The sequence below is a fragment of the Oryctolagus cuniculus genome, chromosome 7 (assembly GCF_051225735.1).
Source record: "Oryctolagus cuniculus isolate XC-2025 breed Fujian yellow rabbit chromosome 7, ASM5122573v1, whole genome shotgun sequence".
NCBI classification, from domain to species: Eukaryota; Metazoa; Chordata; class Mammalia; order Lagomorpha; family Leporidae; genus Oryctolagus; species Oryctolagus cuniculus.
In genome coordinates this window covers 38,206,093-38,219,474 of record NC_142873.1, presented here as the reverse complement: position 1 = coordinate 38,219,474, position 13,382 = coordinate 38,206,093, and the positions used below count along the sequence as shown (strand labels likewise).

Sequence of the window (13,382 nt, the reverse complement as noted above, 5' to 3'; positions counted from 1 at the left end):
GAAGAAGGAAAACTCCGAGGAGGCCAGAAAAGGGAATGCAGGCACTGGGGCCGCGGGTTTCGCCGGCCATGGGGGCTGCCCCTGGAGGGCGAGACACCCAAGAACCCCTGTTGACAAACATAGTACGTTGCCGGGCGGCCCTAGCTCCCGTAGGCCCCATCTGTTGCTAACATCAAGAAGCTGTTTGTGGAGCCGCCTCCCCGCGGACTGCCTCCAGTGTCTCCATCTATTTTCCCTACAACCAAACCTCACGAGGCCCTGCCTCCAGGGCTCTCGCCCTTATCTGGGCCTGGGACGCCTGAACTGGAGAATGCGAGCTGCAGGATTCTGCGCGGGCCCTGGGACGGGCAGGGCCGGTCACGACTGCTCGCTCCCATTTGGCACTGAAGCAGTTAACCTCCAGTTCCACTGGGCGGCCTCTTAGGCTGCCGTCGCTCCGCTGGGCGGAGTCACCGCCCGTTCAGTGTTTTCATTGGTGAATGTGATCCGGGGCCTTCAGGACCCACCAATCCAGAGGCAGGAAGAGTAGAGTCAGACGCGTGCCGCGAGAATAGAGTGGACGGAGAGTCGGAGGGGCCGAAGGTTTTGGGGGCGGGGGAGTGGCGGTCTGGAAGCACTTGTTGGCCGGGTGAGGTGTGGGGAGGCAGAGCGCCCCCACGCTCGGGCCGGCAGACCGCCGTTCGACCCCTGCGAAGGCAGATAGTGTAGGTGTGGCCCTTATCAGCCACTCAGCGGAACACCCGGCGGGGTGAAGTCTCACGATTTCCACCGCCTCACGTTCCCCTACCTCTCGTTGACGAGTCCTGGCCCCTGAGCGGGGATCTCACCGTTGCACTAGCCCATCCGCGCGAGCTGCCTTGGCTTCTCCAGAAGCAGTGAGTGGCCGGGGTGGAACGCGGAGCCGGCGGGGCCTCTGGGACGCGGGGCGCTCTCCGATCTGCCTGTCCTTTTCGCCCCCTGCTCCCAGGCTTCCCAATGGGTCGGACCGTGGTCGTGCTGGGCGGAGGCATCAGCGGCTTGGCCGCCAGCTACCACCTGAGCCGGGCCCCGCGTCCCCCTAAGGTGAGTGCCCCACCCGTTCCAGAGGGAACCTCATTTGGTAACTCTTCTTCACTTCCAACCAAAGCTGGGTGGCCCCTGGCCCGCCTCTTTCCGCACAACTGCAGGCATGCAGCAGTGGCTCCTTCTCTTTGCCAGGTGGTCCTGGTGGAGGGCAGCGAGCGTCTGGGAGGCTGGATCCGCTCAGTCCGAGGGCCGGGTGGTGCAGTCTTTGAACTTGGACCTCGGGGGATTCGGCCGGCGGGAGCGCTGGGAGCCCGGACCCTGCTCATGGTGAGAGGCCTGCGGAGTGCCGAGGAGCCAGGTTGTGGAGGGGGCTCTCACCAGGGGATCGCGTTGAGGGGACGGCGACTGTGTCGTTGGGTGAGACCTTTGCTTAGTTTCTCCTCTTCCTGAGGGCGTGTGGAGAGTAGGTTTCCGAGCTTGGCTTGGACTCGGAAGTGTTGCCTGTCCGGGGAGACCATCCAGCTGCCCAGAACAGGTTCCTGTATGTAGGCGGCGCTCTGCACGCCCTACCCACTGGCTTCAGGTAACAGGGTCGCCTCCTCATCCTACTTTGCACCTACCCTCGATTCCTTCATTTCTTCATCTTCCTGTCGACCCTCTGGAGCTGGGCTTTGGGGGGGGGGGCTGTAACTCAGGAGCCCCCTCCTCACTGTGCCTTCCTCCATGCAGGGGGCTCCTGCGCCCTTCACCCCCTTTCTCCAAACCTCTGTTTTGGGCTGGGCTAAGGGAGCTGATCAAGCCCCGGGGCAAAGAGCCTGATGAGACCGTGCACAGTTTTGTCCAGCGCCGTCTTGGACCTGAGGTGACACTGCGCGAAGCCCCAACCTACTGCAGAGCCCCACCCCTACTGAAACTTGGCCTGTAGGGGCTCCTCTGTACCATTTGGGGATGCCCACTTTTCTTCTGCCCACCCCCAATAGATCCCAAAGCAGTGTAGGGAGTGGATGCTTCCGCTTTCTTCCCACCCTTCAGTTGTGGGGGGCGGGGTGCCCTCCAACTCAAACCCCACCCACCCCCAGGCCCCACCGAGCAGGGGCAGTGGAAATCAGTCAGCGCAGCTTATTCCTTGGCCTCTCAGTTCCAGTCTCACCCTTAAGGTGGCGTCTCTAGCCATGGACAGTCTCTGCCGCGGAGTGTTTGCGGGCAACAGCCGTGAGCTCAGCATCAGGTCCTGCTTTCCCAGCCTCTTCCAAGCTGAGCAGACCCATCGTTCCATATTACTGGGGCTGCTGCTGGGGGCAGGTGAGGGGCGCATTGCTTTAAAGGGTGAAGCCATTAAGGACTGCCAAGGTGAGGGACTGGGATGGCCGTAGGTGCTACTATCTTCATGGTTCTTTTTTTTTTTTTTCCTCTGTAGGGCAAAGTCCACCGCCAGACTCAGCACTCATTCGCCAAGCCCGGGCTGAACGCTGGAGCCAGTGGTCACTCCGCGGTGGACTGGAGATGTTGCCCCAGGCCCTTGACACCCACCTGACTAGTAGAGGGGTCCAGGTTCTCAGAGGCCAGCCAGTCTGTGGGCTCAGCCTGCAGGCAGGAGGGCGCTGGAAGGTAGGAGAGCTCGCTGATAAAGCTGTCTCAGCCTGTGTCTGAGTGGTTTCACTGGGCCAGGGTTGACGGGACTGGGGTCACTCATTGTCTTCCTGCCTCGGGAGCTGCTTAGACATACTTTGTGAATCCCTTTGATGCAGGTCTGCGGTTAGAAGCAGAGCTTGTAAGTGGCTCAGGGCTGGGGAAGAAACCACGCAGCTTGGCTGATGAGTTCAGGCAGCTGCTGGCGCTCTCTGGCCCACCCCCCACGGTGTAGAGAGGCGTGGTTTCTGTGCAGACTATACAGTCATTCCATCTCTTCATCCTGCGTCAGCACCCAGTCTCTCCTGCCACTTGACTGCATTGGAAATTGAGTGAGGCAGCTAAAATCTGTTTACCCATAAAATTCTCATTATCTCCTCTTGTCTCTCACATGGTTTGTCGCCTCAGGTGTCTCTCGGGGACAGCAGTCTGGAGGCTGACCATATTATTAGTGCCATCCCAGCTCCAGGTAACCGGGTTGCCATCTTCCCCTTCTCCAACCGGCACAGGAAATAGCTGTACTTTCCTGGGACAGGGCCACCCCCACCCCAAACTGGCCATCCCTATGGGTGTCTAATCCCAGAGGGTTGAAGAAATTGCAGTAGGGACTCCTCCTGAAACCAGGCCTCTCCCTGGTCTCGTCCAGCGCTGAGCAAGCTGCTGCCCGCTGAGGCTGCGCCTCTGGCTCGTGTCCTGAGCACCATCACTGCCGTGTCAGTAGCAGTGGTGAACCTGCAGTATCGCGGAGCACATCTGCCGGTGCAGGTACGACGGAGAGGAGCAGGGGGGCCCCGGGCTCCAGGAGGAGCCCTTCCTTCCTGACCCATGCATTTCCTCCCCTGCAGGGATTTGGACATTTGGTGCCATCCTCAGAAGACCCGGGGGTCCTGGGAATCGTATATGACTCAGTTGCTTTCCCTGAGCAGGATGGGTCTCCCCCTGGCCTCCGAGTGACCGTGAGAGAAGAAAACTTTGTCCAGTGGTATTTCCAAAGGGCTCCCCTATGCCCAAGTGCAGGCCAGGCCGGGCTGGTCAGCGCTGTGTTCCCTCTCTAGGTGATGCTGGGAGGTTCCTGGTTACAGACGCTAGAGGCCAGCGGCCGTGTCTTACCTCAGGAGCTGTTCCAACAGCAGGCACAGGAAGCAGCTGCCACACAGCTAGGGCTGAAGGAGCCACCGAGTCACTGCTTGGTTCATCTGCTCAAGGTGGGTCGGCGTAAATTCCCCTCAGCTCCCCGTCGAAGGCAGGGCCTGGTGTGTTTGCTCCTGTATGCCAACCAAGGCCTGGGACCTCAATAATAAACTTTCCCCTGCATCCTCTCCTCTCTCCCCAGAACTGCATCCCGCAGTATACAGTAGGCCACTGGCAAAAACTGGGTGAGTTGGGACAGCAGCTGGGCTGAGGAGGGCCACGGAAACCAGACCCCCCCCCAGCCATAATGTTCCTTATCCCCCTCCCAGCCATAACGTTCCTTGCCTCCTTTCCTTCCAGAGTCAGCCATGCAATTCCTGGCTGCTCAGAGGCTGCCCCTGACGCTGGCTGGAGCCTCCTACGAGGGGGTTGCCGTCAATGACTGCATAGAGAGTGGGCGCCAGGCGGCAGCCAGTGTCCTGGGCACAGAACCTGACTCCCACTCATGAAAATAAAGGTTCCTGCAACTTAGCTTGGTCTGGCTGTTCTGTCCCCAAAGGGCATAAGGACAGAGAGGGACAGAGAGAGGCAGAGTATGCCTGGGAGGCAGAAAGCGGGAGCAGAGGCGAGACAAAGTCCTTTATTAGAAAATATATCAAAATCCCAGCCCCCTGAGCCAGGACCAGAAGAGGGAGCTGCTCCAGCAAGGCAGAAAGTGCCGAGGGAGGGGCCTCCTTCACCAACCAACTTCCCAGGAACCATAAATAGAATAAATATTCACAGAGGTCCCAGGAGAAGCCAGATCACTCATGGAGGAGAGTGTTCTCCACGGAAGAAGAAGGGGCTTGGGGTCCAGCCCTGCTCCTACCCCAGGGGCAGGGGACCCCCGGGAGTTGTCACTTAAAATCATGACAGCAATGATTCACAGTCATAAGTCCTGGCAGGTGATCCTAGAAAGAGGGACCCCCAGGTCTAGAGGAGCCCAGCTCCAGCCCAGCAGTGAGGAGAGGCTCCCGGCCCCCAGTGTAGCACTAGCGTGCAGGGTCCTCACATCCCTCCAGGAGCAGCAAGGACCTGAGGGCGGGGAGACACCCCCCCTTGGATTCAGTTTCATGATTCAGGTGGGCACGAGGGAGGGGTCAGTGTGAGCCACGGGGAGCTGTGTGGTTGGCAGTAGGTAGAGGTCCAGGCCTGACTGGGGGCCGGCGCTGCAGCATCTCTTGACGGAAGGCCTGGGAGGAACCAGGTGGGTAACGGGGACCAGCGGGGGCCTGGGGACCCCGAGGGTCAGTCCCAATGTCTGCGGTGACGTTGGTGTAGAGAGGACCCAACTCTCGAGCCAGCAATCGGTATGTCAGTGAGTTCATCCCATCTTGTGTCCAGGAATTCTGGGTACGGACCAGGAGGTCAAATCTGAGGGTCAGAGGTTGGAGACTAAGTCCCAGAAAGGAAGAACCTTTAGGAATCTCCTGTCCAGGGCCACAGAGCCCCGAGGACCGGTCCACCCTCCCTACCTGTGGGGGTTTTCCTCGTTGCCCTTGTCTCCTCGGTGCTTCACCATCTTATAGTGTCCTACGGAAGTCGGGGGCCGAGAGATCTTCATGCCAGCCAGGCGCACCCTGTGGGGAAAGCGAGTGGCTCTTAGAGGATTCGAGTGGAGGAAAGTTGCCGACAGGTAAACGACAGGAGCTAAGGCCGGCAAGGAAGGGATTGCACGTTTCTGTCCAGAAAGAACAGCTGTTTCTAGTTAGGTGAAAAAGCTATCAGGAACTGGGAGGAGGGAGGTCAAATGGAAGGAAATGGCCAAAGAAAATATAAAGGCTGATGTCTCTGAGTCCTCCGGACCCAGTGCCAGGCTCCTGGGGCCTTGTAAACAGCTGGCAGAGCTAGGTCTGCACCTCCTAACTTTGCTTCCAGAGCAGCTCCCAGGAGAGGCCATTTTGGGAAAAGGATCGGACAAGACTGGGAGTTGCTGACCCACGCTCGGCAATTCTTATTTGGAATAGTGACTGAGCGACCCCAACTCCTGCCCCCCTAGGCCCTGTGTTAAAAAAATGAGGGGTGGGTGGCATTGTGATGCAGTAGGTTAAGCAGCTGCTTGGATGCCTGCATCCCATATCCCTCATCTCATATTGGAGTTCAAGTTCAAGTTCCAGGTACTCTGCTTCCAATCCAGCTTCCTGCTAATGGAAGTCAGCAAGAGATGGCTGAAGTGCTTGGGTCCCTGCCACCCATGTGGGAGACCCAGATGGCATTGTGGGCTTCTGCTTTTGACCTGGCCCAGGGGGGTGAACCAGTGAACAGAAGATTCTGTCTGTGTGTGTGTGTGTGCTCTGCCTTTCAAGTACATAAAAATAAACACACTTTAAAAAGAAAATTTTTAAAAAGAGGGTAGAACCAGATAATCAAGACTTAAGTGAAATAAGCCCCAATTCTTGAAGCACAGAAGCAAGGAATGAAGGCAGCCTGGCTGGGAACCAAAAGAATGCATCCATTTAGCATTTGCTGGGTGCTTTACATACAAACAGAGGATGGGAATCCACATCTTCACGTCGGGTGTCCTCCCAGAGGACACAGAGGCAGGGCAGGCAGTGGCTCCAGCATACCAAGCCCCAGTATTCACACCACAGACATGAATCTAGGTCAGCTGAGGCTGAAGGTTAGAATGTTTCACATGCTAAAAAAGCAGAGTTGGCATCCCGCCAATGGCAAGGCCTTTTGTTTTTAAAGTGATTCTGGGCTACATGGAGCACAGCCATTTCCCCCATCCCTCAGGAAGTGGTCTGGAAGCAATGCTAGCAGAAGGCAGGACTAAACTGTCCCAAGCTCCTTTCCAGCTCAGAAACCCAGGATGCTATTCCCTGTCGATCTCACTGCCTCTCCCAGCAGTAGGACTAACCAGATCTGGGAGACTGAGGGGTGACAGAGTGGGCAGCAGTGTGCGAAGCCTGAGCTGGGTAGACTAAGGGGAAGAAATGGGTTTGGTGCAGGACCAGGGAGCTAACGGTCAGTGGCTGAAGGGCGATGGCCAAGGGCGGGTCTCAAAGGGCAGGGACCCGGCTGGAATAGGAAAGGAGGCGGTGGCAGGAAGTCTGACCTGGTAGCGATGTCATCATCCTCACCGCCCCAGCCCCAGTACTCGTTGGGGAAGCCGTTCATCTTCAGGTACTGGTCAGGAGTGAGCGCCGAGACCCCTCCGAAGTACTGCGGGTATGGGAGGCTAGGGAAAGAAAGATGCTTGCACTCCAAAGGCTTCTGGGAAGACATCCCTGCCCACAATCCTCTTGGTCCCCCTCCTTCCACTGGGGTGTTTCCCTGCTTCCCCAGCCACACCCTCTACCTGTATCCAAACTTGTTCATGGCAACAGCAACATGGCGGGGTCCACGGGGGTCACACACGTACAGGTTGTGGTCATTTTCAGGCAGGAGGTCCACGTCATGTAAGAATAGGCAGTCCCACTCTTCATCCCGCAGGGCCTCCCGCACCCCAACATTCAGCAGCTTTGCCCTGTTAAATGTTCCATTTCCAGCCTGAAAGATGACAAGGGAGAGAGATCAGGCTGTGTCTTTGGCAGCCTTAAGAAGAGAGGCCTGATATATGAAAGTGGAAAGAGGGATAGCAAAGTGGAATGTAGGGCAAGGAGAAGTCACTGGACAAATTCTTGCATATCAGTGTGTGCCTGACCACCAACAACCATGTGGAACTGCTAGTGTGAAAATCATGGCCGGCACTGAGGCTCACTAGGCTAATCCTCCACCTATGGCGATGCCACCCAGGGTTCTAGTCCCAGTTGGGGCACCGGTTCTGTCCTGGTTGCTCCTCTTCCAGTCCAGCTCTCTGCTGTGGCTCGGGAGGGCAGTGGAGGATGGCCCAAGTGCTTGGGCCCTACACCCACATGGGAGACCAGAAGGAAGCACCTGGCTCCTGGCTTTGGATTGGCACAGTGTGCCGGCCGTGGCAGCCATTTAGGGGGTGAACCAATGGAAGGAAGACCTTTCTCTCTCTCTCTCTCACTAACTCCGCCTGTCAAAAAAAAAAAAAAAAAAAGTTACTGCTCTTTGCCTCTTCTTAGAGGGTTCAGTATCTTGCTCAAGGTCACAAATGGCAGAACTAGAATTTTAGACCAAATCTGCCAATTCCAAATTTGCACAGGTTAGTCTAAAAATCATAGAAAGGTACGGGCAGCGGGGATGCCCTAAGCAGGGTTAAGTGTGAGACTAACAAGTTTGGAGGAGCAGTGCCAGGTACTTCTCCACATTTGACAGTCTGCCTTCTTTTTTTTTTTTTTTTTATTATTATTATTTTTATTTTTGACAGGCAGAGTGGACAGTGAGAGAGAGAGACAGAGAGAAAGGTCTTCCTTTGCCGTTGGTTCACCCTCCAATGGCCGCCGCTGCAGCCGGCGCACCGCGCTGATCCGATGGCAGGAGCCAGGATCCAGGTGCTTTTCCTGGTCTCCCATGGGGTGCAGGGCCCAAGCACCTGGGCCATCCTCCACTGCACTCCCTGGCCATAGCAGAGAGCTGGCCTGGAAGAGGGGCAACCGGGACAGAATCCGGCACCCTGACCGGGACTAGAACCCGGTGTGCCGGCGCCGCAAGGTGGAGGATTAGCCTATTGAGCCACGGCGCCGGCCAGTCTGCCTTCTTAAAATGATTCCAGTGATCCCGGAGAGTGAAGTGGCATTTGCCTGAGACGTCCTTACAGAACAGCCAGGGTGGGGGTAGCGCTCAGAGGTACCTGGTGAATGACATAGATGCCATAAGCAAGCTGCTGGCGCTGCAGGAAAGGGTGCAGGTGGTAGAGCAGCAGGCGCAGGTGATGCTCCCGGGCACGATGGGGCACAATAATGGCTGTCCGGGACCGAGGCTCGCACCCTGCAGGGCGGTACCGGCCCCCTGGTTCCACCCGGGGATTCCGTGCCACAATCTCAGCCAGCGATGGCACTGGGCTAAAGGACACCGACACGGGACCCACTGTTGGGAAGGAATGGCAAGTTCAGGGGTTGGAGGGGCAAGCCTGGGAATACTTCTACCCCTGGCAGCTTGGTTCTGGGGTTCACTGGGAAATCTCATAAGCCTTGGGCTCCCCATCACTGGGACAACTGAGGCCCCTTACCTACTGTCCCCTTAGGTTAGTGTTATTTCCTCCTGCCTCACAAGGTTGCAAACTACAAATGGGGGAGGGAGAGAACAGGGCTTCCAACTAAATCATTAAACCAGGGTTCATCTACAAGGGAAATAATTCTAGCCTGGAGCAGAAAGTCCATAAATGGGCAGGCTATGGAAAGCTGTGACCCAGAGCAGGAGCACGGGCTGTATTCCGCGTGTCCTCTACCTCGTTCCCAACCACCAGAGTACCTTACTCTCCTGGTGTCACATTCAGTCCTGCCACTCCACGCCTGCCCTGGGCCGCCCGTCCCCACAGCCTGTGCTGTGCATCACCTCCTCCTCCCTTTGGCACTCACCTAGGAGAGGAGATCGTTCTGGACAGTAGGGCAGACCTTGAGGAGCTGACGGCCCCCCTGCCGCCCCAGGGGCCCCAGGCAGGTGACTGAGGTTGCTGTAGACATCTCGGGGGTGAGAATAGTCAAACGTCGGCCCCTGATCTCGGCCAAACAGGGCGCCGAGGCTCCGGAAGCCTCCCAGGGACAGGTACATCATGACGGCCAGCTGGGAGCCCACAAGCAGGGCCAGCGTGCAGGGCCGCTCCAGCAGCCTCCGCAACATCCTGGCTCAGGTCTGGGGAGGCAGAGAGGAGAGTTCTAGGGACGGGCAGGGAGATCAGTGCATGGGGATGAGGGTGGTGCCCGGGCAGGGTAAAGAGTAAAGTCGCTGACAAGGAGCACACAGGTGTACAGTCATGCAAGGAAAACAGCCCAACCACCACCTGTCACTCCCCCCAGTTCTGCTCCCCTCCACCTCTCCCAAGCCCCTCCCACCATCTACACTCAGTCCCCGCCCCCAAGAATGCTTACATCATTCCAGTCCCAAATCCATTTCCAAGAGTGTCAGGAGAACCCCTCTTGCGACTGTAGAGGGGGCAAAGATAGACTTACCTATGTTCAGGCTGTCGTCTTCAGGGTCATGGGGACTCCAGGAGGGCCCCGGGGAGCGGAGATGTGAGGCATTATCTAAAATTGGAAACGTCACAGAGGACAGAGGAAGGCTCCATCCAGCGCTTCACCAGCGAACCCTGGACCAGCTGGAAGAGAAGTGGTTAAGGATAACCAGCCACCTGCATGGGCAGAGATCAGAAAGAAGGGGCAGGCGGTCTCCCAGCAGGGAAAGCGAGGGAAAGTGACTGGGAAGAAAGCAGGAGAGCAGATGATGAACTCGCCTTCCCCCCAACCTGTCCCAGGCTATCCTGCAGCCATAGTGCCACACTGTCCGGTCCATACTTAACCGTCCCTACCCCCACTCCAACAAGACGGACTTGTCTGAGGGCTGCGGACGAGGCAGCTCCTGGAGACACTGCTGCCCACCTTCCCCTCTGCCCCGGATCGAAAAACCATATGAGGGGCGAGACGGTCACGAGGGGGCTGTGGAGCAGCCTCAGGAGAAGCCAGGGTGAAGAGGAAAACAGGCTCCTTCCGTTCTTCACACGCCGGGGAACCTGCTCCGCAGGTGCAGCGTGCGTGACCACCTGGGACCTACACGCAATCAGCCCCAGAGTGCGGCGGGGAGCAGGGTGGGGGTGGCGTCCTCTACCTTCCCTACCTTTCCCCGGTCCCGGCCGGGTGGAGAGAGCGGAACTGCTCAAGGAGAAGCGGAGAGAGGGAGGGCCAAGGCAGCGGCGGCCGGGGGTACCTGGGCGGGCTCACCTGGAGGGGCGTGGTCAGCGCTCTGCAGGGGGTTAGAACCCAGTCGGACCGAAGCACATCTCTCCCCTGCCCGTCTCCTCTTTGCATTTGCCCTACCTTGCAGTGTGAGCCCACCCGGCCCCAGTGCAGACTTCCATCTGAGACCCCGTCCCTGCTTAAGCTTGGCTCCAGCCCTTAGCTGAAACTTCTCACCCTCCTGACCTCCCAGACGTTTCTCCGGGGCCTCTCCCTCCACCGTCCCCAGCCCACGCACCTCGGTTTCTGCTTCCCAGTCGTCACCGCCACCCCGACAGCCGGGCAGGGTTCGCTACCGCCATATTGGAAGCGGGCGCTGTGGGCGGGGCCTCGCGTCACGGGGCGGGACTGCGGGCGGAGCCTCCTGGGCCGGCCCAGCTCGGGGTCCCTGCACTTGATAGTATGGTGCTTGGGACCCCAGGGGCTCGTCCGCCGGCTCTAGTCAGTTGTGGTGAAACTGGAGGCCGGAAGGGGCCTGACCCTTCGGGGAATCTGCGCAGGGGCTCTTGGGCACCTTGCAGACTCCTAGCGGAATCCCATTTCCCACCCCTCAGAATTGTGCAAGCAGTCGCTCAAGGCCTTCATTTTCCTCAGGCCCGAAACGGGACCGAGAGACCGGTGGGTGGGACGGTTTCTGGGCCTTGGAAAACCTCACTGCCAGCCTGGAGCAGGCTGAGCCCCTCTCCCTGAGTGTCTGTAGCGCCCGCTGCGGCTTGGTGCCACTTAGTATCACAATGTTTCGTGATCAGGTTCAAAGTTGCACGCTGTTCCTAGTATCCTGCAGGCCTTGAAATAGAAACTGTCAGTTAATAAAACAATGAAACATTGAGAGAAGGAAAGGGCAGCGCCTGCTTTGATGTAAAAATGTATTTCCCCAGATGTTAGAGTAAAATGGACACGTTGATATGCAACATGTTTTATCTTGTGGCTTCCACTACCTCTTACCATTTTGTGTTCCTTAGCAAACGTTCACGCTAGGGACATAATAGAAGGCTTGAACAACTCAAAGTCGGCCTCAGAAAGATATGTGCATGCACTGGGGGAGGGAGGCATGTAAACAATATAGTGTTGGGGCTGGCACTGTGGCTTAGTAGGCTAAACCTCCCATGTGGACGCTGGTTCATGTCCTGGCTGCTCCTCTTCCCATCCAGCTCTCTGCTTATGGCCTGGGAAGGCAGTAGAGGATGGCCCAAGTGCTTGGGCCCCTGCACCCACGTGGGGGACCAGGAAGAAGCACCTGGCTCCTGCCCTCAGATTGACCTGGCTTGGGCCATTGCAGTCACTTGGGGACTGAACCAGCGGATGGAAGACCTTTCTCTCCATCTCTCCCTCTCTCTGTCTGTAACTCTGACTCTCAAATAAATAATCTTTTTTATAAAATACAGTGTGATAACTATGATAACCCAGAAATGACACCCAATGTACACTTGGAGATTCCTGGAAGGCTGCCCAGAAGTGATGGATAGTGGGAACTCCAAGGGACTTGTCTATAAGCATATCCTTCCACTTGATAAGATTCTGTTTTCATGAGAGTTATTCCACAACACTTGGAGTTAACTGATCTGCATGCAAATTCTGCCCTGACTGGTGAGTTCAATTAACCTACTCCCCACATTGTGGAGGGGAAAAAGGTTCTTGCCTTCATTTTCCTATTCATTTTTTTTTTCAAAGATTTATTTATTTATTTGAAAGGCAGAGTTAAAGAGAGAGAAGGAGCAACAGAGAGATCTTCCATTCACGGGTGCACTCCCCAAATAACTGAAACAACCAGGGCTGGGCCAGTCTAAAGCTGGGAGCCAGGAGTTCTTCTGGTTCTCCAACATGGGTGCAGGGGCCCAAGGACTTGGGCTATCCTCCATTGCTTTCCTAGGCACATTAGCAGGGAGCTGGATCAGAAGTGGAACAGCTGAGATTTGAACCAGTGTCCATATGGGATGCTGATGCTGCAGGCTGCGGCTTTAATCTGCTTTGCCACAGCACCAGCCCCTCCTATTCATTTTTGTATTCATAATCTGAAAATTTTCTGTTCTCTAGATTTTCTCTTGTACCAGTTATAAGATCTGCCACTTCCTTCTTGAGTTAAATAAAATCAATGCATGTTCATTTTTATAGGTGTTGGCGAAGACTGTCTCCTAAACTGAACTTTTAACAGGCTGCTCTGAGCCCTCTGTTTTGATTAGGTCTTGGTCCTGGGCCCTATCTTGAGCCTGCCTAGCCAGTTTTAGAAGAATCCTGCCAAGTCAGTGAATAAGAATCTGCCCTCCCCTGCCCCTCCCTTGATAGCGAATCACTGTCATGTGACTTCAGCAAGAATCCTGTTAAGTGGGTTCAGCAAGAATCCTTCTACTCATGAGGCAATTTTCCTACTATACATTGACTTCCTGTGCCCAGGGACTATAACTTCTTACTTGGAGCTGGTGTCATGGCACAGCCAACGATGCCAGGATCCCATACCAGATCGCTGTTTTGAGTCTTGGCTGCTTTGCTGCTGGTCCATCTCCCTTCTAACGCACCTGGGGAAAGCACGGAAAGATGACCCAAGTCATTGGGCCTGCCACCCCCGGGGGGACCCAGCTGGAGTTCCAAGCTCCTGGCTTTGACCTGGCCCAGCCATTTGGGGAGTGACCCAGCAGATGAAAGACATCTCTCTCTCTCTCTCTCCCTTTCTGTCATTCTGCCTTTCAAATAGATAAAAAATAAATCATTAAAAATAATCCCCGCCTCTTGCTGTATTAGGATTTGAGCCACACACACACCCCCTCCTTATTAACGAAGGCA

General features: G+C 56.4%; 2 protein-coding genes across 18 annotated transcripts; one reads left to right on the top strand and one right to left on the bottom strand.

The window, feature by feature from the left end:
* Positions 1-512: 512 nt before the first annotated feature.
* On the top strand, positions 513-4,296 carry PPOX (protoporphyrinogen oxidase). Of its 8 annotated transcripts, none has more exons than XM_002715254.6 (13): positions 513-875; positions 968-1,062; positions 1,198-1,332; positions 1,473-1,588; positions 1,735-1,867; positions 2,163-2,307; positions 2,423-2,613; positions 3,043-3,103; positions 3,281-3,399; positions 3,480-3,590; positions 3,690-3,839; positions 3,968-4,010; positions 4,126-4,296. In XM_002715254.6, the coding sequence occupies exons 2-13, from the start codon at positions 976-978 to the stop codon at positions 4,272-4,274; spliced, it is 1,440 nt and encodes a 479-aa protein (XP_002715300.3). In that variant the 5' UTR covers positions 513-875; positions 968-975; the 3' UTR covers positions 4,275-4,296. The 8 variants fall into 8 exon arrangements, with proteins under 8 accessions (XP_002715300.3, XP_089155818.1, XP_069933550.1 ...); XM_070077449.2 differs by having other exon boundaries at positions 558-875; positions 1,457-1,588; positions 2,144-2,307; XM_070077448.2 differs by having other exon boundaries at positions 570-875; positions 2,144-2,307.
* Positions 4,297-4,389: 93 nt separating this feature from the next.
* On the bottom strand, positions 4,390-10,973 carry B4GALT3 (beta-1,4-galactosyltransferase 3). Of its 10 annotated transcripts, none has more exons than XM_051858453.3 (9): positions 10,843-10,973; positions 10,486-10,611; positions 9,825-9,970; positions 9,234-9,530; positions 8,507-8,742; positions 7,106-7,296; positions 6,863-6,985; positions 5,280-5,384; positions 4,390-5,178 (listed from the first exon to the last, which is right to left on the bottom strand). In XM_051858453.3, exons 4-9 carry the CDS (start codon positions 9,493-9,495, stop codon positions 4,905-4,907), a joined length of 1,191 nt encoding a protein of 396 aa, XP_051714413.1. In that variant the 5' UTR covers positions 9,496-9,530; positions 9,825-9,970; positions 10,486-10,611; positions 10,843-10,973; the 3' UTR covers positions 4,390-4,904. The 10 variants fall into 10 exon arrangements, with proteins under 10 accessions (XP_051714413.1, XP_089155821.1, XP_051714411.1 ...); XM_089299695.1 differs by having other exon boundaries at positions 4,390-5,199; positions 9,234-9,507; XM_051858451.3 differs by having other exon boundaries at positions 9,234-9,507.
* Between the last annotated feature and the right edge of the window lie 2,409 nt (positions 10,974-13,382).